Consider the following 23,547-nt stretch of genomic DNA (forward strand, 5'->3'; position numbering starts at 1 on the left):
GGGCGCTAAAACTGACATCAACTTAAAAAGACACTATAAAACTATTCTTCCAATCTGTAATGGCTTTACATCTGATAGGAAGAAATAAACAACACAGAGACCATTTGGAAAACAATGGAAAAGCTGAACTAGACACTCACACATGAAAAAAATATATCATAAAATAAAACAAAAAATCTACCTACACCACCTATTAAAATTGAATGTAATCGGAACCACACAATTTTTTTACGCCTTAGTAATTTTAGGCCTTTGAGGCTAATATGCTTTTTTTTTTAAATTATAGAAAACCATTCAGAATATTTGCAAGGAGCCTAAGAAACCGTACCAGTTGCACCTATTACGATACCATAAAGGGTAGCTATTCTTTATCTAATCATAAACAAGGAAAAGAATGACCTAAACATAATTAAAAACAGAGAAATCGAAAGTGTTTTTTTTCAAATGAAAATATAATGCTCACTACTCCCTATGGAAAACTCCGATGGTTCTTACGTTACAAATGGAGTCTAGTGACCATCAAAATCAACTTGAACAGGTTTCACCCAAAATGTTAAGAGGAAGATACCTTGAGAATCCACTCTGTTTCGGGTGTAATGAAAAATTGGATGTGTTGGTTAGATTCACTTTCACTTACCTGTACTCTCGTATGACATCGGTCCGAAATTAGACGGAAGTGACGTATGAGACTCGAAAGTCAACTTGTGTATTATATTGAGATCGTTAGGAAAATTGTAATACGTTTAACATTAGTTGCCTAACACGTCTCATACGCAACTGCCACCTATAAGCCTGAGTTCGAATGATATCAACTCCATACTAGTGAAAGTGAATGAAACAAACACATTTTTATCTCTCATATGTAGCATTGAAGATTTTATCAAACAACGTGAATTAATTCACTAGGCATCTTTTCCCTTTAGGCTCACACGATCTGGTTAAAAGTCATTTCATATTGACGATTGTGTCAACATCTTTATTGAGAAAAATACAATATAATTTATGAAATCAAAAATATTTTATATTCACTTGGAAAGTTTATTGCAAATCCCTGAGTCAAAACGCGACCCGATTGCATTTGTATACAATTCTTACAAGGTCATGAAGACGTGAATCAAATATTTCTTCACAATCAGACAATTTCTGAAGTATTTAATGTTCTCTCGTCAAATTGTCCACATAGAAAAACAACAAAACCCAATCAACATTTTGAAAGCTGCGGGCTTTATATGATAAACTTATAGCTTTTTGTCTTTTTCATCACCAAGGGGTTTGTCAAATTTATCAGTCTCCGGCTTTCCACACAGATATGCCAAACCACTTTTTATCATTCGCGATAGTGATTCTGCATCTCTTTCATATAAATACATTATTGCAGCCATTGCTACCATAAAGACGATCGTAGAACCGAAAGGAACATTTGGAAAAATACCACGATTATAGCCTAAGATGTAGAGAGCATTCAAAGACATTGGTGCAACGTACATCGTCAATTCTCCTTGGCGATGGACAGGTTCAAACTGTATACCAGCAAATGCTCCGATAAAACCACATAGAAGTGCCATGTATGCTGGGACTGGAGGAGGAAGAGGTTGGACATAGTTACGTAATATGCACATTGTTGTTCTCATTGTCGTACCCGTTACCACCAAAAAAGTTGTTGAGCGAATCATTTTGATGAAGAACGACAATATCTCCTCCTTTGGACTGGAGAAAGACAGGAGGAAAAAGTTATGATAAATATTACTTTGATTTTAATAAAAGTTTATTCATTTGAGAAAATTAGAGATGGAAAGAGAAAGAAAGAATTATTTGTGCATGACTGACGGCATAGAAGAGAGAGAGAGAGATATTGATTTCATTCATGACTGCATTTAATGTTTGCAATGTGGCACATTAGTTCAATTCACTTAGTCAAAATGTCGCAAGAAACTATATTCATTCACTCTTGCTATCTTAAAATGTTTGATGTACAGTTAGTGATTGGTTTCTGTGTGGTTGTACCAAATCAACCATTTTTGTCTATTTTTTCTAAATCGTACATTTTTAGAAGGAAATCTTGAAAACTTGATTCATACTTTTTTTAAAGACTAATTATTCTTTGCTGCATCTTACCTTGCTAGAAATGCTTTATATTTAAAAATAAGTGGAATTAAGTGTATTGGTATGTACACCTTTGAAGAAGGTAACCAGCCAACGAAGAGTTCCCTTATTCCATGACCAATGCAGGATTCTCCAGGATGTAGTATTGGATCACAAGGAATATGTTTATCTCCAGGAATTCTATACAGAGTTTCTAACACGTCCTCTGTGTAGTCACGTGACCAGACCTTGATTGCGGAGTAGTAACCTTTTGGCAAAATAGCTGGCTCCTTGGTGACGCCATAAATGACCACCGCTGTTGCTGCACTGAAAACCAATGATACATCGTATGTGATTGGTGTGATTTTCTTCCTTTTCATTATTGAATTATACACCGCACCAATCGCACGTGATAACAGAAACACTGCAATAGTCTTTCGTCGATCAGCATTTTCGATAAGACAGGTAAGTGATGCGATGACAGCGGCGATGACGTAATCAGTTCTAGCCTGTAATTGGAAAGCAGTATTACATACCAGTCGCTACAGTGAATATTATATAGTTTATTGTAATATGAAATTGTTCACCTGCATTATCTACCGTTTATATGTATGATAGCCAGGATTTCAGACCACTATAGTGGTCTGAGTCGGGGCGAAATGCCCTCGATTGGTGTAATATCAGAGGAAAGTCCGAACATTTAGCAGCTTGACAAATAAATTTAAGTCAGATCTAGAATAGAAAATCAGAGCACTTTCAGTGGTTAATGTGCTTCCATTAAAGAGATTTACAATGTAAAGTGTTGTCTGCAATTATAAAAGTATGCCTCTTCCCCACCTTCCTAGGACGTCTCGTGGCAGATCTCGCGAGACAAAAAAATGGTCTACTCACATTTTTCATATTTCAAAAACACAACGTTTGACAGTGTTGGTAATCTAAAGAGACACTTTTACTTACTCTTAGTTTACGTTTCTTCTGAATAAAGTGCAAGGCAAGTTTGTAAACTGCTGGGTAGGAACCCAGGAAGAGACTAAATCGAAGATTATCTGAAGACAATGCGTCTTTGAAAACTGCACCTGGACTAGAAAGTAATAACAGCAAAGAGAAATTAATGAAATAATAAATGCAATTCGTTTGTGAAAGCTGTAGACAAAATATAAATCGACAGGGATAAAGTGTAATACAATCACATGCATAATAATCAAGTTGTTAATTGAGACGCTATGAAATTATTAACTTTTTATAACGTAGAATAGGTAACAAGCTAAAACTACTCCCGTGTCATAATTTGGGACATGTCGATTCGTTATTTTATCATTATTACCTCCACTTCACAGGTGGAGTACAATGTGCGTCGCACTCTTAGAGTCTTCGTATCTATGAATTGAACTTCATGGGTTTGGAACTTGTCCTATATTTGGACATTATATCAGATAGGTTGAAGCGCAGACCCTCACCGTCCCCAAGGGCAAGGGATACCCCAAAATTTTAAGACATGTTGTACGGCCAAAGTTCAAAATATCTACGTGCTTAATTCAAGAGTCATTGTCACTGTTAGGAATTTCCCATCACAAAAAAATCATCCGGTCAACAACCTTTAGTATGAAGACGTTTCCCATGTTTAATATATCGACCCATGATTTAATTTTAAGATGAAAAGTCGACACATGGCACCTTAAGGAGTTTTTCGAGAACATGGCACATACTCTGATATATTGCTATACCCCCCCCCCCCCCCACCGCCAGGGCAGGAAAATATCCTGGAAGAGAGGGGGATAGCAAAGCCTTTGAGTCAATGATTGAAGAATAACACTGGATTACTGATAGAGCCGAGTCCAGCGGAAAGGGATCATGTACCGGCCGCGGCATGAATATCCCCCCACCCCTCCCCAGCAATGGCGACACCATGTTCTCGTAATGCAACACACAGTCCTACCAGATGATACATATTACGTCATCCACTTACGTCAATATAAATATCACAGTCGAGCCATACCATGTACCACCACAGTGGAATGCGCCCTCTGTGTAGAGTTTGAGTCTAGACGCAAGGTCATTAACAGAGCTCGACGTGTGGCCATTTTAAGTATCAGTAGGTCAAATCGCGATTGTAGAAACGTTGTACTATGTACCCAGAGTCAAAGATCAAGTCTAAAGGTGTCGCACCACGGCCGACTAGAAATTCCAGTCAAGAGAACTGTCTAGCACAAAGGAACTCACTCGAACAATAATTCGTTGACGGGTGAAAGTTGACCAACTTGCTGACAAGCTTTAGACCATTCTTAAATTGTTGCTCACAATGCATGCTATAGTATATGTAACGTATGTGTGTTGTCTCAGACCACTACTTTTGTCTAAGACCACTAAAAATAGTGGTCGGAGGTAATGTTTAATTTTGCTGTGAGCTCTTGATGAACACTGACTCGATAAGGGACTGTCGTTTCATCCATCAGGCAAATGTCACAGCCCCGGTCACAGCTTGCGTTGAAACAATAACCAAATGTACGCCCCATTACTGTTACATTGCTTACAAGCTTACGTCTGTAAACAATACCATAAAACAAACAACATGTAAACTTAACAGGAAAAGTGACAGATTACGAACTACGTGACACACAACACACGATCGTATTCAACGGGATAATTTCCGCTATTGAAAGATAATCATGGCGATTTCAAATGTCAATTTGTTGAGCTAGTTTACGACGGCTGATGTAATTTCTGACAGAAAATAAAAACACTCCGATGCCATAGTTTAATGGCAGCATGGTCAGTAATCCATGACCCCTTCTTACCTGTTTATAAGCCGTCTCTGTGCCAGTGCCTTTAGAATAGTAATAACGGTATAGATAGTAAATCCAGTTGTGGCACCTTTACAAAACCTCCGTACAGCATCATGCAGGTAATTCAACTGATCTGGTGATTGAGGTTTACTAGAGTTGGGAGCCATTGTTAAATTATCACCAATATTGGGTGGTGCTTTCACTGTCCCAGGGCCTGCACGTGCACTATCCTGCTATTCCCGTACACCGAATGACAAACACCCTGGAACTGTAGTCAATGCGTTGATGCCAAGGTCTAACTTAAGGGGGCGTTCATTTACAAATGGGGGGGGGGACAAGTTTAGCGTTGTCACCTAAAAACATTTTCGCCTACATAAGTTCTTTGGAAACAGCCTGACACTTGTTTAGCAAATGAAAAATATATTTATAGTCAACCTCCGAAAAAGTCGTATTTTTCCATACTTTACAAGTTACTGTGCCAGGGGTGGTATTTTTGATAAATGTCACACACCAGACACAATTTTTTAATTTGTTTTAATGTGTAACAGAAAGCAAGCATTAAGTCTGTAAAACTGAATGCTTCTTTTAAGTAACTATTCATGAGATACATGTATATACTTTCTTGTACCATGCAGCCACGTACTGTACGTCTTTTTGCATGTAACGAAATTAGTGGAACTTTTGAAAATAGGCAGAACAACTTGTAAGCATAAATTGTAGATGCAAATTCTCAAACAAAAACGTAAAAAACAACAATAACAACAACAACAACAACAACAACAACAACAACAACAACATCAGCAAATAACTAAAACAGACACTGTAATACAGATTTTTATTTGAGTTGAAGTGTTCGCGTTAATGTACTATTAGGATAATTTTGTTGAATAGATATCAGAAAATTAGATTGATCGTTGATCCGCTTATGTAACCACTGACTATCTTATGAGCTATTACGTAAGAGGAAACAACGAGTGGATAGTTCAGGCTAATCAGAAATAGATGTACAAAATTGAATGGACATGTAAGTGTAAATACAAGTTGTAACTATACGTTGCCTCCGAAAGTTGACTTTTGGAAATGACAAAATAACATTCAACCTCATTCAGTGGTTACACTATCTTGATTACAGGGTGATTATCTGGATATATCCAAAGCATTGCTACCACCCACTTATGTGATCTGTCATATATATATATATATATATATATATATATATATATATATATATATATATATATATATATATATATATATATATATATATATATATATATATATATATATATATATATATATAGTGATAATATAGTGATAATTTGCCAATAGCTTGATCTCCATCATAGTTTCTGGTTATTCATCAGCTCCTTGATAACTAGCTGGAACGAACTTAATATCCATTTCGTTCTTGTCAAGAAGTTTATTGTCCTTCGACATGAATTTCACATTTTCTGGTTTTCCACACAGATATACCATTCCAGTGTGGATTAATCGAGAGAGTGACCCTGTATCCCTTTCGTACGAATGCATAATTGCTGCCATTGCTACCATAAAGACGATCGTAGAACCGAAAGGAACATCGGGAAAAATACCACGATCATAGCCTAAGATGTAGAGAGCATTCAAAGCTATCGACCCCACGTACATCGCTAACTCACCCTGGCGATGGACAGGTTCGAACTGTACACCGGCAAATGCTCCAATAAAACCACTCAGGAGTGCTTGGTATGCTGGTAAAGGTGGATGGCTTGGGTGGACGTAGTTTCGTATAAGACACAGGCATGTTTTTATGGTTGTACACATCACTGATAAGAAGGTTGTTGAGCGAACCATTTTGATGAAGAATGATAATATTTCATGAGATGGTCTGCAAAGAAAGAGGGTTGGAGAGAGAGAGAGAGAGAGAGACAGACAGACAGACAGACAGACAGACAGACAGACAGACAGACAGACAGAGGTAGAGACAGACAGACAGAGATAAAGAGAGATAGACAGACAGACAGACAGACATGGCGAGAAAAGAAAATAATGTTAGTCAGTTAGATCTACCTTGATATCAAATGTTACCCATGTTGTCCTTTATGATTTCTTTCCCTCCATATTTTTCCTTGTCCGTGTTTCCATATATGTCTTTTTTTGCCTTTATCAACAAAAATACAATACAGAGGTAAACCTCTCTAAAATATACATAAAAGGAAATTATATATCATATGGCACAATACTGTATATTTATGAAGCCCACGTCTAGAAAGTTTTACCTTTCAAACAGTGCCTTCCGTTTCATGATGAGTGGCATTAAATGAATCGGTATGTAAACCTTAGAAAACGGCAACCAGCTAGCGAAGAGTTCCCTTATTCCATGACCAATGCAGGATTCTCCAGGATGTAGTATTGGATCACAAGGAATATGTTTATCACCAGGAATTCTATACAAAGTTTCTAACATGTCCTCAGTGTAGTCACGTGACCAGATAACAATTGTCTTATAATATCCTTTCGGCAAAATCTTAGGCTCTTTTGCAAGGCCATATAGTACAATCGCTGTAGATGCACTGAACACCAATGATACATCGTACTTGATTGGTGGAATTTTCTTCCTTTTTACCATTGCATTATAAAATGCACCAATGGCACGAGATGATAGAAACACGGCAATACTCTTTCTTCTTTCGGCATTTTCAATAAGACAGGTAAGGGATGCGATGACAGCGGCGATGACGTAGTCAACTCCAGTCTGTAATCCAATCGGAAACAATGTTGCAAACCATCATTATCCACTAGGATGAATTGTATGGTGAAAACAACTTTGACACCTCAATCATTTGCAGCTATTACAAAATGATCAAGAACTAACCAAGAATTAAAAATGTGTATCCTGAATTTTATTTGGTTTCAGGCCTGTGGTTCCTGAAAGGAGAGGTCTTATGGGTAAGCCGTCTGTCTGTCTGTCTGTCTGTCTGTCTGTCTGTCTGTCTGTCTGTCTGTCTGTCTGTCTGTCTGTATGTATGTATGTATGTATGTATGTATGTCTGTCTGTGTCTGTCTGTCTGTCTGTCTGTCTGTCTGTCTGTCTGTCTGTCTCTTAGTGTTACCATTTTCTCTCAAATGGGTAGCTAAGTCACACAAAATTTGGTACAAAAACATTCTTGGGGGGATGACTAAAACTGATTAGTATTTTGGCGAAATCTGTGCATAGACAATGTTGATGTTATCTAAAATGGCGTCGCCCATACATTCACACTCTCGCCGTTGGTGGTGCTCTTATATGATGTACATACATACATACATGGACCTTACTCGAGACATTCAGATCAAATCTGATACTTACCTTTTGGTGTCGTATCCTTTGTACAAAATGCAATGCAATTTTGTAGACTGCTGGATAGGAACCAAGGAAAAGACTAAATCGGAGATTATCCAAGCAAAACACGTCTTTTAGAACTGTAGTTGGACTAGGAAAAACAACAAACAATATATAACTCGTTTATAGTCAAGTTTGATTTGTTTTTAAGATAAGCCGTATTGGGGCGCCCTCATAGGCCTAACACACAGCAGAGAATGGTGTAGGGTGGAACAAAACGAAGTACATTATACATACAACTTTAATATAACTATATAAAATATCGAAGGAATCAAATAATTTGAATAAATGAAACTGATGAACAAAATTGCACAGTATCGCAATCACGATGGCATTGGATGTGTCGTTTAAACATGCACTTTGTCATGTTTGTAAATGTCCAAGCACATTGCAGCATGCCTGGATCCACCCCTAGTAACCCCGGGGTCCACCTGCTTACACGTCAAGTCAGCAGACTGTCTAAACACAAGTTGCTTGCTCAAAATCTGACTCCTGTCACTAACGTGATATGAGGACACTGCGCATGAAATCACCTGATTGAAACAGACAAAAATCGTTTCGGATCCGGTTTAAGACGACTGAAGTTTATGTGTACGGCTACCTTTAAAACAACCGTACCACAAAAGAAAATAATCGAAAGGGAAAATAAATGACAGCAAATACTCGCTATTTCACATCGCGATTAATGAAATATGACAATTTGACTTTTTCGTCGAACTGTTTCTGTATTCTTAAATTCAAGAAAAAACATCCATCTTACCTGCTCATAAGCCGTCTTTTTGCCAGTGCCTTTAGAACGGTAATAACGGTATATATAGTAAATGCGGTTGTTGCACCTTTACAAAACCTCCGTACAGCATCATGCAGGTAACTGAACTGATCTGGTAATTGAGGTTTACTAGAGTTGGGAGCCATTGTCCAGTTGAGTACATCACCAGTAATCGACTATCGTCTCCTCCCCTTAAGGACACCACTACCGATATGATTTGAGTTCAGATCATCACCTGATTCCAATATCACATTATCAGCTGTATTTTCCACAGAGATATACTTCCTCTTATATCAGCAAATGTCCTTCTGAGTTAACGATTAGGTAATAGCAAAGGTTGTTGACATTTTAGAAGTCGCAGAGACAATGTGTGAGAGAGAACATACATGCATGCATGCATGCATGCATCATGCATGCATGCATACATGCATGCATACATACATACATACATACATACATACATACATACATACATACATACATACATACATACACAAACACCTGCTCATTACCCATTTACACTCACAGAATCAAATTGTGACTGTACAAGTTACAAGTAAGCTGAGGTGTCTACCACCTGTGACGCCGCCAGACGGTGTGATACATGGTGTTGTTCCACGACCACTCTCACTGTCGTGAGTTGTTGGCGGAAAGAGCGCCACTCAACACTACGTAAAAGACGTCATGGGAATATCGGCATCAAAATACGCGAGGGTATGGACAGTAAAAAAATCCAGGCAGACCGTTTGTACATACCTGCATAATCCCTGATCTTTAGGCTATAGCTAAATACAACGACCGGTACAATGGTTACATGATGTGGGTAGATGCATGAATACTTTTTTTGACGTTCTTGGCGGCATCCCATATCAGTTAACGACAGGTACAAACAAAATGGGCGAAGCAATTGTGACCTTTTGATCCCTCTTGTCAAACAAAAGAATGACATAATATGACTTCAAATGTCAGCCCACCTGTGCGTGCCACCTCCCTATGCATCATTCATTACCAGAGTTTGCATAGTCTGTAATGCGAGGAAACCCCAACACAGAGAATATAAATCTAGCGTGCAGAATGTGGAAGGAGAGAGTTTGGTGAAGTTACATGTGGCCAGGAGGATTGGTTGCACTGTAACAACAAATGCCTAGCTCACACTCAAGTGATTTTTGAACAAATTATTAACTTTATTTTATTCTCATCACACACACACACACACACACACACACACACACACACACACACACACACACACACACACACACACACACACACACAAGTGTAATTTTACGATTTTTTAAGATGTATTTATATTATTCCAACTTCTAAAACAGATTAAGCTGCCATCAAGCAACTGTATAGGTCCTATCAGAAAGTCGTATAGTTTAGCTGCTAGACCTTCGAGTTTTCTATTTATAATATTACAAGCAACGGAAGTCCGTTTTTTAACAAGGTGCAATCGAGGGTGATTACGCCCGAGGTTGTGCGCCCCAAGTACTCTAAAGCACTCGGTTTTGTTCGGCAATCTTCGGAACACAGATCTGAGATTTTATTAGAAGACTAGATAAGTCGTATTGACATGATTTTGCATCTTGTTTTGTACTGTGTACTGGCAAAGTTTCCACTAACATTTAACATTTAGATGTGAAAAAATAGTTGTCTGGTAGAGATATAGAACAGGTTGATCAAATGCAAACAAAATCCTACACAATCTGTATGGCTCCACAAATTGGATATACCTTTCAATAAAGCCAAGCAAAGAATGTTTGATTTCGATTCAAGTTACCACTACCCTGTGTATTTTTTCCCCAAGTCCAAGTAGTAATCCAAACATTTAAAATCAAATTTAACAAGTTCATTCCTGACCGTACCTGACTTTGTAAGGTTTATTATTACAACCACAACATTTCACATGCACGTGTCAAATTAGACTGTGAGATACGTCGTGTCACTCCGCCCTCAACGGTATTGATCTTTACGTGAAAGGGCTGGTCGACGGGTGAGGGCGCCATGACACGGCGTACCTTCCAGGTCAGACTAATAAACTTTTTTGACATCTTTATTGAAGTTTCTTTCATTATTATACTGATGGGAAAACCACAAAAAAGACAGTCAACATTTGTCCCCCTAAAATTGTTCGATTATATTCCGGCACATAGTACTGTAAGTCAAAATATCGTTTTGTGCTTCAGGCTACAGTTGCTAAGAAGAGCGCCCTCAACGATGAATATTTCAGTCAACCATTACAATCACAGTGTTTGATTTTATATTGTTGTGAAACATCAGAATATTATCTTAGAAAGAAAATAATACATGTAACCGATTGCACATATATTGATTTGCACTTCAGTGTGTTTATCTATTAAAGTATTAGTCTCGCTGCCAGACACGTGACTATCGCCCCTTAGCTTTGTAAGGCGCGAGAAGTGAGGGACTTCGCCGCTTGGGTGCGCCTTACAAAGCTAAGGGACGATAATCACGAGTCTGGCAGCGAGACTAATAAAGTATTTTCTTCTCTTCATTTTTGTTCAATGTTCAATTTTCTTCTATTCATCTACACCTTCCTGATGCGTACACGTTGATACACCTTCTTTGTCTTTGCCGTCGCTTTGGCTTTTATCATTTTCCACTACGAATTTTACGTTTTCTGGTTTTCCACAAAAATGCACCATTATCCCATTAACCAACGAGGAAAGAGAGCCAGGGTCTCTTTCGTAGGCGTGCATGACAGATGCAGCGGCAACCATGAAGACGATAGTTGAACCGAAAGGTATGCTGGGAAAGATGCCCCGTTTATGTCCGAGATTGTACAGACTGGTTATTCCCGTTGACCCAACGTACATCGCTAACTCGCCCTGACGACTTTCAGGCTCGAACTGTAGACCAGCAAATCCGCCAATAAATCCACTTAGGAGTGCTATGTATGCTGGTAAAGGTGGTGGACATGGGTGGACGTAGTTACGTAGAAGGCACACGCATGTTTTCATCGTTGTGCACATCACTGTCAGGAACGTTGCTGAGCGGATCATTTTGATGAAGAATGACGTAATCTCATCCGTTGGGCTGGAGGGAGAGAGAGAGAGAGAGAGAGAGAGAGAGAGAGAGAGAGAGAGAGAGAGAGAGAGAGAGAGAGAGAGAGAGAGAGAGAGAGAGAGAGAGAGAGAGAGAGAGAGAGAGAGAGAGAGAGAGAGCGACACAGAGACAGCACAGTTAGACAGACACAGCGACATAATGTCAGACAGAGACAAATAAGACAGACAGACATAGAGATAGAGAGACAGGACACGAGTGGGAAAGAGGAGGAAAATAAGCGACAGCAAAAGACAAAAGAAAGGTCATTTAGATTAGGTCCAATTGTGGTAAATACACTAAATAATGTTGTCATACATCATTCTATTATAATTGCCCTTGTTTCTTTGAAGACACAATAGTACACCGCCATTTCCACACTGTTTATTCGGCAGGCAAACGTAATAGGCTAAAAAGCTAATCAATAATCTACTGAGGCCGCTGCTCACATACAATTTCATTATTTACAATAAAACTCATAACCACTTGGAATGTCATGTTTTGTATCAGACTTACCTTGCTAATAGGGCTTTACGTTTTACAATCAATGGAATTATATGCAACGGTAGATATACTTTGGAAAACGGTAACCAGCTGGCGAAGAGTTCCCTTATTCCATGACCAAGGCAGGATTCTCCAGGATGCAACAATGGATCACAAGGAATATGCTTATCACCTGGAACCCTGAATAGTGTTTCCAGCAGCTCTTCGGAATAATCACGTGACCAAGCTACGGATCCTTGGTAGTATGTCTCCGTAAGAATAGAAGGATCCCTTATCAGACCATAAACTATCAATGCAGTACTGAGACCAAACCCAACTGAAGCATGGTATTTGATTGGTGGGATTTTCTTCCTTTTCACCATAGCGCTGTAGAATGCACCAATGGCACGGGAAAATAGAAACACTGCAATCATCCTCCTCCGCTCTGGATTTTCAATGAGACATGTGAGTGAAGCGATGAGAGCGGCAATGATATAATCGGTACCAGTCTGTAAATTAATAAGAAAATGTTTCCATGGTTACAGATTTAAATTTTTCGGGAATAGCTCGACCTTGATCTTATCAATTACGTGACTACAGTGAAACACTGAAATATGGTGATTCTGTCAAAGGACGATCGTCCTTTACTATCACAGCCTTCACGTCTTGTCCAAAAGCTGCGTCTGAACAGCACCCCTAGTGGCCAAACTATATAATCTTTTGTCTTTATGTTAACTAGACTATGGCAAATTCATGACACTCGAGACCGTTCAATATTCTTTAGCAAAGACGTGTACAACGTTCTATATCATACGTTTGCCCATAGTGGTTGGTGGAGGGTCTAAGTTTTGGCCTTGAGAAGGTTCTACCTACCTTTTCTCGTTGAAAATTCTGTATGAAATGTAAAGCAAGTTTGTAGACGGCTGGATACGCACCAAGGAATAGGGTGCATCGAAGATTGTCCAAGGAAAAAACATCTTTAAGAACTTCGACGGGGCTGGAAAACATACATATTGTAATTTATTCGTTAAAACTGTCAAAAATGTGAACTGATGACTTAGAACTATTACTACCCCCTCATCGGCAGGACACGTGACTTTCTAGGTACGCCATTTCTTTCGAACGGTAATTTGGCGTCCATAGTCCATTTTTTTAAATTCATGAATCGGTCAATCTAGAAGGAACTAAGATAATTACACGTAATCTGTTTGTTTAGTTCGACTTCTTCAATAACCAATCCTAAGTAGGTATAGTTATATGTAAATTAATCACGTGACACTACACAGTACTTTGTACCAATAATCGATGTACCTTGTTTTGATTTGCACAGTGACGTCAAAGCATAGACCCTATGGTCAGAGTAACTATTGTGACATAATATTGCAAAAGGGTTACCTTGAGATATTTGTGGTGAGGGGCTTCAGTTTCTCTGTCTGTCTGTCTGTCTGTCTGTCTGTCTGTCTGTCTGTCTGTCTGTCTGTCTGTCTGTCTGTCCGTCCGTCCGTCCGTCCATCCGTCCGTCTGTCTGTCTGTCTGTCTGTCTGCGTGCCTGCACGTACGTACGTATGTATGTATGTATGTATGTATGTATGTATGTATGTATGTATGTATGTATGTATGTGTGTGTGTGTGTGTGTGTGTGTGCGTGCGTGCATGCATGCATGTATGTACCTTAATGTCATGATATAGTAAGGCATAAACAAATCACGTGATGTTTATGACTTGTCACCTTGTCATTGTATTGTATGACATCATTGATATACTTTGTACTCGATCAATAGTACAAAAAACTAGTTATCAATGAAATAAGGCAGGGCAATATAATGATCACTATATATTTCTCTAAAATCACGACACGTGCCAGACTTGACTTCCCTCAGCTAACACACCCGTTGAATACTAGTATATGTTCTAACTCTAATGCATACACACCGCCCGGCGTATGGGTATAATCTGTGAGATACGACATTCGTGTAATGCTATCAGCAAACACTCACGACAGAGCTGAATAACACAACGTATCTTACAGTATAACTTGCCTATGCATAAGGAAAATTGTACTTTGTAAGCGTGTCAGGAATTTGCATGCACCATTACTAAATATAAGGTGACCATAATGATCATAGCGATTAGAAGTTCAGCCCCCACCTCCTCCACACACACACACACACACACACACACACACACACACACACACACACACACACACACACACACACCATGCACATATGTATATATAACAATGATTATATAATGTAAACACATGTATATGTACACAAAATGTTGGTCCATATATACATGATATACCTGTTTAGGGACAGTTACCGTTAGTTCAACCATACACGAGCTCGAGGAGAAATGTCTATAAATTATGAGGCGTTGTGAAATGTTGACCCCTCCTTCCTGTAAGTAATTAGTTTTGTAATATATAAATGTATTCTTCATACCTGCTTATCAGTCGTTTCTGCGATAGTGCCTTCAAGACGATTACAGCTGTGTAGATTGTGAACCCAGTTGTAGCTCCCTTTTTGAACTTTCCCAGAACTTCTCGCAAGTAGTTCTGGTGGTCTGTTGATTGCGGTTTGCTAGCGTTGGGCGCCATTGTCTATTTGCATTATTTGTGCTGCGTTGGTTATGCGACTCTTCCTCCCCCTCCAATACCCGATGACATCAGCTGAGATTATCGTATTCTTTGCTGCATACCAGGCCTGGATATCAGGTAGTGTAAAAGTGGCCGATGCCCTGGTGAGTTAATTTTTAACTGGCGATCGAAGAGTTCGTTCACCTCCTGAAACAATAGAAACTTCAGGTAGGAAACGAAACAATCGCATACTTTTTGGCACACCAGCTGGATGAGATCTCTAGTACCAAACTGAAGATTAAATAATCGCAAATGTGGTTGACAAAGTTAAAATGAATTTGAATGCTACTATGAGTAACTTGTAGCTTACTAAATCAGTTACATGACTATGTCAGTATCGAGGGCAGCTTTTCAAACAGCGCCTCCAAGAGTTGACATGAATAATTCGTAGAAATACGAAACACAAAGTAAATCGAATTGACGTCATTGGAGGTTTGTTTTTGTTCGATGAATTAGTTTCATATCTGCTCGTTACGAAATGAGTAAATTTGTAAAGTCAGGCCTATTCCGTCGATTTTATTTCTGTGTTTTGAATTTGATTGTAATGTGGAATCGTTCGCTCTCTATCAAGTGTCTTCCACATTACGCCTTACAGAAGTCTAACTTATAATTCCATTTTACAGAATTTCAAAGTTCCTTGACTTTCTCAGCCTATATCATAGAAGTCACTATCATAGTGCCCCAAAGGTTCTGTAGGCAAGCTTGGTAAGTACTTTTCAAACTAACGAATATAGAGGGCGCTATACTATACGCAAACGCGACAGGACGGTGGCAGTAGTCAATAGTTCTGTGCTGACCGACTTTGCTAATGCCTTGAGAATGCTTTAGACAAATCAAATTTCAGTATTGGCTGTCTTTCAGTTGTGATAAGTTCGCTAACTGTATTAGAACTTCAAATGGTGTCTAAAAGAGGAACTTGACGCAACGTTTGATGCGAATCAAACAGGTGGTTACCAACCGTGTCTCAGATACGAATAGAAACCTACAAAGTTATAGGCTAGAGTTTTAAATCCCAGGTTCTCACATTAGTATTATCTTATCAGTGGTACCATAAGGATTACATATATATAATTTTTCTTTGGTTCTGGACCACGTTTTTCTTCAGTTCTGCTAAACAACATATTTTCACATCTAAATTTCAATGCTAACCCGAATTTGACCTTTAAGTTAAAATATATCATTACACAACATGTAAATGGCTTTAGCTATAGGTTGCTCGCTACGTACATAGGTATGTGCGTTGGAACATTTTAATTTGCGACACCTCGTGTGACTCCCTCCCAGGGTTCTACTCTTTTACGTGTCACGTGTTTTCGTTTTGCTGAAAATTCATCGCTAGTATACTTTCCATACATTGTACACTGCTCACTTCCAATATATTGATCAATGACGAATATGTAACCAAGTTCATGATCAATTTTAAAAAAATAGTATTATGGTTATCATCACGCCTTTGCGCGTTTATTTTCCGTCGGCTACATATTGCCTGGTTTCGGTGATCAAGAGCGGCGTAACACTCTATCGTTCGCTAGTTCTGTGGAAAAGCGCGACATCGCATTCCAAATTTCTTAAGAAGCAAGAATGCGTTCACTTTCCGAACAACCTTGGCGCGCTGTACCTACAGTTGTATCAGAATATGTATGGAACATCGTGTAGAACACATGTTTCAGCGCATTGAAGTAATGAGCACACAAAACGCTGCAAAAATGCGGAAAATATACATCTGTGACCAAACATGATTGGAAAATTCGCCTCCATTTTAATTCTGCTAACTTGTTTAGCGAATTGGAGTTTCAGCGTTGATGTTGGAACTGGATGGCATTGCTACCGTGGACGTAAGCAAGGTAATGATTTTGGAAGCAGGGCATTTTAGAATAAGTTATGCAAAGCCGATAACAACAACCACTGTGACATTTTTTAGTAGAGGGCGTTACGCCGAATCACAGAATGGGCTCCTGTCTGCCACAGTGTCAAACGACAAGTGTACGTACAGTCAAGTCACACACATAAATAATATGTATCATTCTGCTAACTTTACTACTATATTTTCTTATCGGCGTTTGCCGGTGTTTTCTAAACACAAACAAATACTCAGGTCGTCAGATCTTGTCTTTACGGAAAATATCTGTTGAAGCACCCCAGTTTTTCTATGCATCTCTGAGAACGGATCTTGGTTTAAGAAGACATTATCATTTTCAAGGAAGCTTTGGAGAATCTTGAATGAACAAGTTTTGATGAAAGTATCGTAGAAACCGTGATAATATATTGATGTACAAAAATAAACATATTTTTGTTCATTTGTCGTATTCATGTTTAAAAAAAATTAATTTGCTGTTTACACAAGTTCATAACTGCTCCCTTGACTAATATCCATGTATCAGTAATCTGAAAGTGGTAAGAGTGGAGCAGTGTTGGAAAATAAAATAAAATAAGCCATGTCCTAATCCATCTCCTACAGAACATATTAGGATTGACGTAGACTTAGAAATTGTAAGATTAGAATCCAACCTCTGAATGTGGTAGTGGATTTGGGATAATCCAAACTTAATGTTTACTTTGTTTGATTTCTTTGCGTCGTTCACTATAGCGCCCCCAACCACAAGATATCATTTTACTGCATACCAGATTATTATTGCCCCAGTATGACATTCTCGCAAATCGGGTGCATGTTTGTTTGTCTGCTTACGTAAGGCAAGGCTCTGTGTGTTTGTTGAACATTCGTGTACTCACATTAAATCTGACCGAAAATGGGGCACCAGTTACAGACAAACTGTGTCAACTCAACATTCCAATATTTCGATAAAGGACACTGGTTCATCAAAACTTGGCAAAGTGAGAAAATCATAATATTAATGATAAAACTCAGAAAATAATAACAGTCTAATCAATTTGCATTTTTCCTATGTTAGACAAATCGAACGGCGACATCGCACCATGTATAAAACTGGATCGTCCAAAGGGAGGCCATGACGTCATAGATGCCGAAACCGACACGTATCCATTTGAAGTCGACATTGACCCGAGAGGTCAAGTTCATCGGGGAGTGGATATTACCTGGTATCACGTGACAGGAAGAGGTAGTAATGAAGAACTTGTCTCAATCAACGAATGCAGGTAATGAACTGATCGATCATGATTCGATTTATGAATCGAGACTGCCGCGTCTTACACTTGCGTTTAGTGTTTGTTTGTGTGTTTGTTTGTGTGTGGGTGTGTGTGTGTGGGGGGGGGTGGGGTGGGGGATTCGTCGCCACAAATACCACCAAAACCAACCAACCAACCAACCAACCAACCAATCAACCAACCAACCAACCAACCAACCAACCAACCAAACAACCAACCAACAAACCAACCAAACAACAAACAAACAAACAAACAACCAAACACAAGTAGATATAAGCACAGCCCCAAAGAAGAATGACGTCATTCTCATGTAAAGAAATGCTAGTACAAAGTTTAGTAATAGTAGTTAACCTTTGCTTTAATTGTTTTTTATTATAAAACCCAACCAGAAACTTTCAAGTGTGTGATGCATCAGTCAGCAAAGTAGCAGGTAGGCATAGGTATCACTTCAGGGTGACTGCCAGTTTTCGTGGAATGATGCAGAGTGTAAAAGAAGACATGATACTCGAAGTAAAACCAGGTAAACCTTGCACAAATATGATATTATTATAGGATATCACAGCCAAATATGATCACTTTTTAACATTGCAAGTCCATACAATGTAAGGGCCTCACAACTACCACAGGGGACAGTGTACATGTATGTGAAGATATACATATATCGATTTATATTTATATTTTTTGATAACACAATCATATTTACTACAAATGCTATAGAAACAAAGTATATATAGCATCATGTATGTAAATAAGTGAAATAAATAAGTTGTCATTCTCCTGAGGGTTCGAAAAACTGAGAAATTCGTAGTATTTCAGGCAAAGTGTAATGTATGTTTTAATCTTAGTAATGCTTAGTCTCTTGTCTTGTGAAGGAAATGAAACAGGGGGAGTCACTCCACCAATAACTGAGCCACCACAATCACTACAAACATCCATTGAAAGTAACCCAGAATACACAACTATTTCTGGTAAGATTGGTGATGAAAATGATAAGATATCCCCGGAAAATTATACTGTTTTGCCGACACAATCAAGTGGCAATGGTACTGGTGTGGCTGGTGTTGGCGTAGGTGAACCATCCATTGGTGGCAAAATCGGGAGGCGGCATCATAAGGTAAGAAAGTTCAGGAATAGAAAAGTTTCCAAAGGAAAGGTTGACATGCCCGTGAACGAGAAGCATCCAAAATCGAAATCTGGTGCTGTAGGAACTCTGGATTTGTCACGTGATACCAAAAGGATACAAACCGGAAAAAGACACAACAAAGGATTTGCTGACGACCTGTCTTCTCTGTCCAAACCTCGAGGAAAGTCTAGCTCGAATTTGAAATTAAAAAAGTTTACTAAACTGAACACCGGTAATGACGATGATTTGAACACAGATGAACTAGAAACCGCTGTGTTTACCTTGCTGGATCAGATGTCTACTGAAGAAGGTGATGAGGAGAGAACCGACCAACAACCAAACTTTAATACTCTCGACAAAGAACAAGGTGGTTTAGTCACAGGGCTGTCAAATGACCCGGATGATGACGTAGATAGCAACGTATTGGACAGTGATGAGATTGATGAAGTTTTGCAATACCTTCTTGAAGACAAAGAACGCGATGAAACAGCCTCTCAGAAATCTCCCCCCTCACATCATGTAGATTTTCACCATCTCAACAAACATATCACAGAATTAAGTGATGATGACATAGATGATATTGTCCATGTTGTGCAACAGCAAAATCACAATCATCACAAAAAGGCGGGAATTTTGCTTCCAAAGCACCATCAACAACATTTGAAACGCAGTGGAGAAATCGAACAGAATGTTGATGACATTAACCTGTACCATCATCGGCCTATAAATGGCATCAAAATGTTTGGGAATGAGATGGGAGATATAGACACCCTTGCTGCAATTCTCAATGGAATGGAAAACCAGAAAGATCTCAATACTGAAAATTTACAAATACAACAATCACAAAAAACGCCCGATAAAATACCACAAAAAGTGACCTCACCACCAGCTGGAAAACCTGCTACCCCACAGTTGCCTATAAACGTCGTTGATCTGGGTACAAAAGAAATGCCCGTAAACCAAGGTATTGGACATGGTATCCCTTTTATTAATCCTCGAGATGATGACATCACACGAACAGCACAAATAGCAAATGATGCTGGAATGGATAGTCAAGACACTGGAAAGTATACTATCAACAAATCAACACCAGATGAAGAAGCTAAGGTGGAAGATCTTGAGATGATTGAGAGGCAGACACCGAGTACACTAGATGAAGAAGTAGTTAAACCACTGGGGTCTTTCATGGACAAAATTGACAGCTTGAATTCTAACCTAAATAAAGTCATCAATGTTATACCGGAAGAACAGGAAGACCAGACTTCCCGAATTGTGGTGGATGATGTCACTAATGTAGGACATATAGACAACTCCGCAGGAAAAGTGGACACACTAACAGATGCAGGGAATCTAAGTGCCATTTCTGAAGTAACTAAGGACACTACAGCTTCAGACCTCAGTATTGATACTGTGGACAATTTGGAGAACTCTGAAGATGGTATAGGTATCTCTATATCTGCAACAGACAATGACGATTATACACCAGTAGAGGATATCACCGAAGACATGATTAATAAGCCTGTAGAAAACATTGTTGTATCTGAAGATAAAAGTGATATCTCTAAAGTGAGTACAGATAACCCGGCGTTGAGAATCAACAACATACCTGGAAATAAGAATATCAAACCCAAAGTGTACTCCAATGATACAACTGCTAGCAATAAAGAAATGGTAGACTTTCTGAAAGCTGACAATGATGTACTTGAACGTCCACAAGGAGTTCCTACCAATGATTTCAATGAACATGTTCCTGTAATGGAAGATTCTCCTGGTAGAGAAACACCTAAATATGTTGACAGCATGCAGGAAACTAGTCACCAAAATAATCCAAATCTAAAGAGTACATTGCTAAGTGGAAAAATGTTGCAAAGTGTACCTCGACAACCTGGATCCAAAATGAAGGAACATTTACAGATACAGGATTCACTACCAAATGAGCTTGGAAAGGTTTACAACACAAAAAGCCAGAATGATGTCGGAGAAACACCTCTTGACCAAATCCGTCCTGAGGTTCAAGGCCAAGACATTTCACCATTGGAGAAGGGACAACCGAACTTGAATAGTATGGAGCAACAAATTGGACACATCAATACCAGGAAAGTTAAACCACAAGAAGATTATTCATCAATGCTCTTTGGTAGTCATGGTGATGGAAATGTTTATGAAAATCCCAACCATCTGAGTTACCAGTTTCATCATCTCGCAAATCACGTGAAGGATCCTTTTCTGGCAGATGATTTCAGTGACATTTTTCATGTTATAAACCAACCAGTGGAAAGTGCTGAAGAGAATGAAAGACAATCAAATATGGAGTACATAAATACCTTGCCAAATTTTGAACAACCCAGCCTGCTACAAGAAGGCATTGCTAAGACAGATGAAGGGAAGAAAAGCATGGTGAATGTACCCTCTGACCAACGACCTGAGGAGTCAAAGCCATCACTCATTTTGATCCCATCGGTCAGACCATATCTTGAGAAAGCTCATCCTGAATCTGTTCAGCCAGTAATCAATGATGTCATTGGTCACCATGGACACACTGATGTAACAGATGTAAGAAATAAGGAATTACATCCATATAGTAAAGAACATAATGAAAGTATGGTAAAGAATATGGCCAGTAATACTGAACAGTCAATCAGTCTGAATGTTGCAAGTGATTTAGACATTGCAAACGGTCCAATAACTGATCTGGGAAGCACCAAACACTCCTCCAATGATGATCTGTATAAATTACAACAAGTACAATACAAAGACATACTTGACAAACCACTAGCTGAGAATGCAACCCAACCAGTACTAGAAAACGAAGAGGTTGTTGAACCCCTTGCTGGATTAATGAAGAAAATGGATGATTTGAACACCAACCTAGGGAAACTTGTTGGTACAGAGACGAATATCAGAACTGAGAACAACCAAGCTGCACCACCTAGCTCAACTACCTATGGCAAAGGGAAAGTAGAGGTCAGTAATGCTATACCAAACAATTTTCCCGAAAGAGTAATGACTGACAATGTAGATCTATCGGTGCCTAGTAAAACTGAGGAACAGAAAGTAACAAGTGCAAAGGACTTTGTGGAGGTTTTACCAACAATAAGCAAGAAACTGCAGCCAGCAGGACCATTGGAGCCAACTAACCCAGACAGTGGATCAAAAGATACAGGTGTACGTGAGATGGTGATGCCGGAATCCGAGAGTGTTAAAAAACCTGCAGAAGACATTGGCCTCAGTGCTGACAGATTGGATAGTGACGATGTACCACAGGGTATTACAGTATCTACAGAGAATGAGAATTCTAATGATGGCAGCTTTGAAAGCGGTGATCAGATGAAGGCTATTAAGCAGAAAGTGGAATCTCCTCATGAAAATAGAACCTTCCCAGGAAGCCTGCATCCTCAGTCTATTTTGACACAAGGAAACACCTCACCTGGGATAGAAAGAGCTAATCTACCTGAAAGTGACGTTCAGCTTATTTCACAAGACAAGGTGACAGAGGAAAACAATCCACCAACTGAAAGTACTAATATAAGAGTACAAATTGATGAAGAAGAAATCCCATCTCATGTCAAAAAACATATTGAACTAGAGGTACCTGAAGCTCATCATGCAGCAACTGATATGGAGAATATACAGTTGGGAGTTCAGGCTGAATCACGCCCTTCTACTGGAAGTGAGAGTAATCTGGAATCACTTAAACAACAAATAAAGAATGTTGAAGTAAACGAACCGAGTGTAATGAAAGAAAGCAAATCAGATCACCTTACCAATGATATGGTATCAGGACAGGCGGAAAATAGTGGTCTCAGCAGAAATATTGAAACTGAACTACTGAAGAGTCAACAGAGTCAAGCTGGTGCTAATGATAACATCTCTGAAGGTATACAAGAAGAAAAGATTCAATTTGATTCATTAAAACAGCTAGAGGTACCAGAACACACTTCACCTAGCCAGGCAACAAACAAACAGCCAGAAGGCCAACCTAAAAAGATTCCATCTGGAGAGGGAATAAATCAAGCTACAGCAAGGTCCTCAATTTTTCCGACTGAAATTGCTGAAGCAGTAATGAAGTGGAAGTACCCATCTGTAGTGTCAAAAGAGGATGCTTTGTCTCGTGAA

At 39.0% G+C, this 23,547-nt stretch overlaps 2 protein-coding genes across 2 annotated transcripts; both read right to left on the bottom strand.

Annotated features, from left to right (window-relative positions):
* Positions 1 to 1,238: 1,238 nt before the first annotated feature.
* LOC144452671 (uncharacterized) lies at positions 1,239 to 5,032 on the bottom strand. Its single transcript, XM_078143816.1, has 4 exons — positions 4,878 to 5,032; positions 3,040 to 3,163; positions 2,116 to 2,591; positions 1,239 to 1,707 (listed from the first exon to the last, which is right to left on the bottom strand). Exons 1-4 carry the CDS (start codon positions 5,030 to 5,032, stop codon positions 1,239 to 1,241), a joined length of 1,224 nt encoding a protein of 407 aa, XP_077999942.1.
* A 6,506-nt stretch (positions 5,033 to 11,538) lies between these two features.
* Positions 11,539 to 12,021, bottom strand: LOC144452672 (uncharacterized). Its single transcript, XM_078143817.1, has one exon. The coding sequence runs from the start codon at positions 12,019 to 12,021 to the stop codon at positions 11,539 to 11,541; it is 483 nt and encodes a 160-aa protein (XP_077999943.1).
* Positions 12,022 to 23,547: the final 11,526 nt, after the last annotated feature.

The sequence above is a fragment of the Glandiceps talaboti genome, chromosome 23 (assembly GCF_964340395.1).
Source record: "Glandiceps talaboti chromosome 23, keGlaTala1.1, whole genome shotgun sequence".
NCBI classification, from domain to species: Eukaryota; Metazoa; Hemichordata; class Enteropneusta; family Spengelidae; genus Glandiceps; species Glandiceps talaboti.

What these genes read in the sequence shown, in the direction of transcription:
- LOC144452671 (XM_078143816.1), bottom strand. Translation starts at nt 5,032, where the DNA reads ATGGCTCCCAACTCTAGTAAACCTCAATCACCAGATCAGTTGAATTAC. An exon ending in AGAAGAAACGTAAACTAAGA is followed by an intron (nt 2,592 to 3,039) that starts GTAAGTAAAAGT and finishes TTCCAATTACAG; the next exon opens with GCTAGAACTGATTACGTCAT. An exon ending in TATAAAGCATTTCTAGCAAG is followed by an intron (nt 1,708 to 2,115) that starts GTAAGATGCAGC and finishes GTCTTTCTCCAG; the next exon opens with TCCAAAGGAGGAGATATTGT.
- LOC144452672 (XM_078143817.1), bottom strand. Translation starts at nt 12,021, where the DNA reads ATGATCCGCTCAGCAACGTTCCTGACAGTGATGTGCACAACGATGAAA.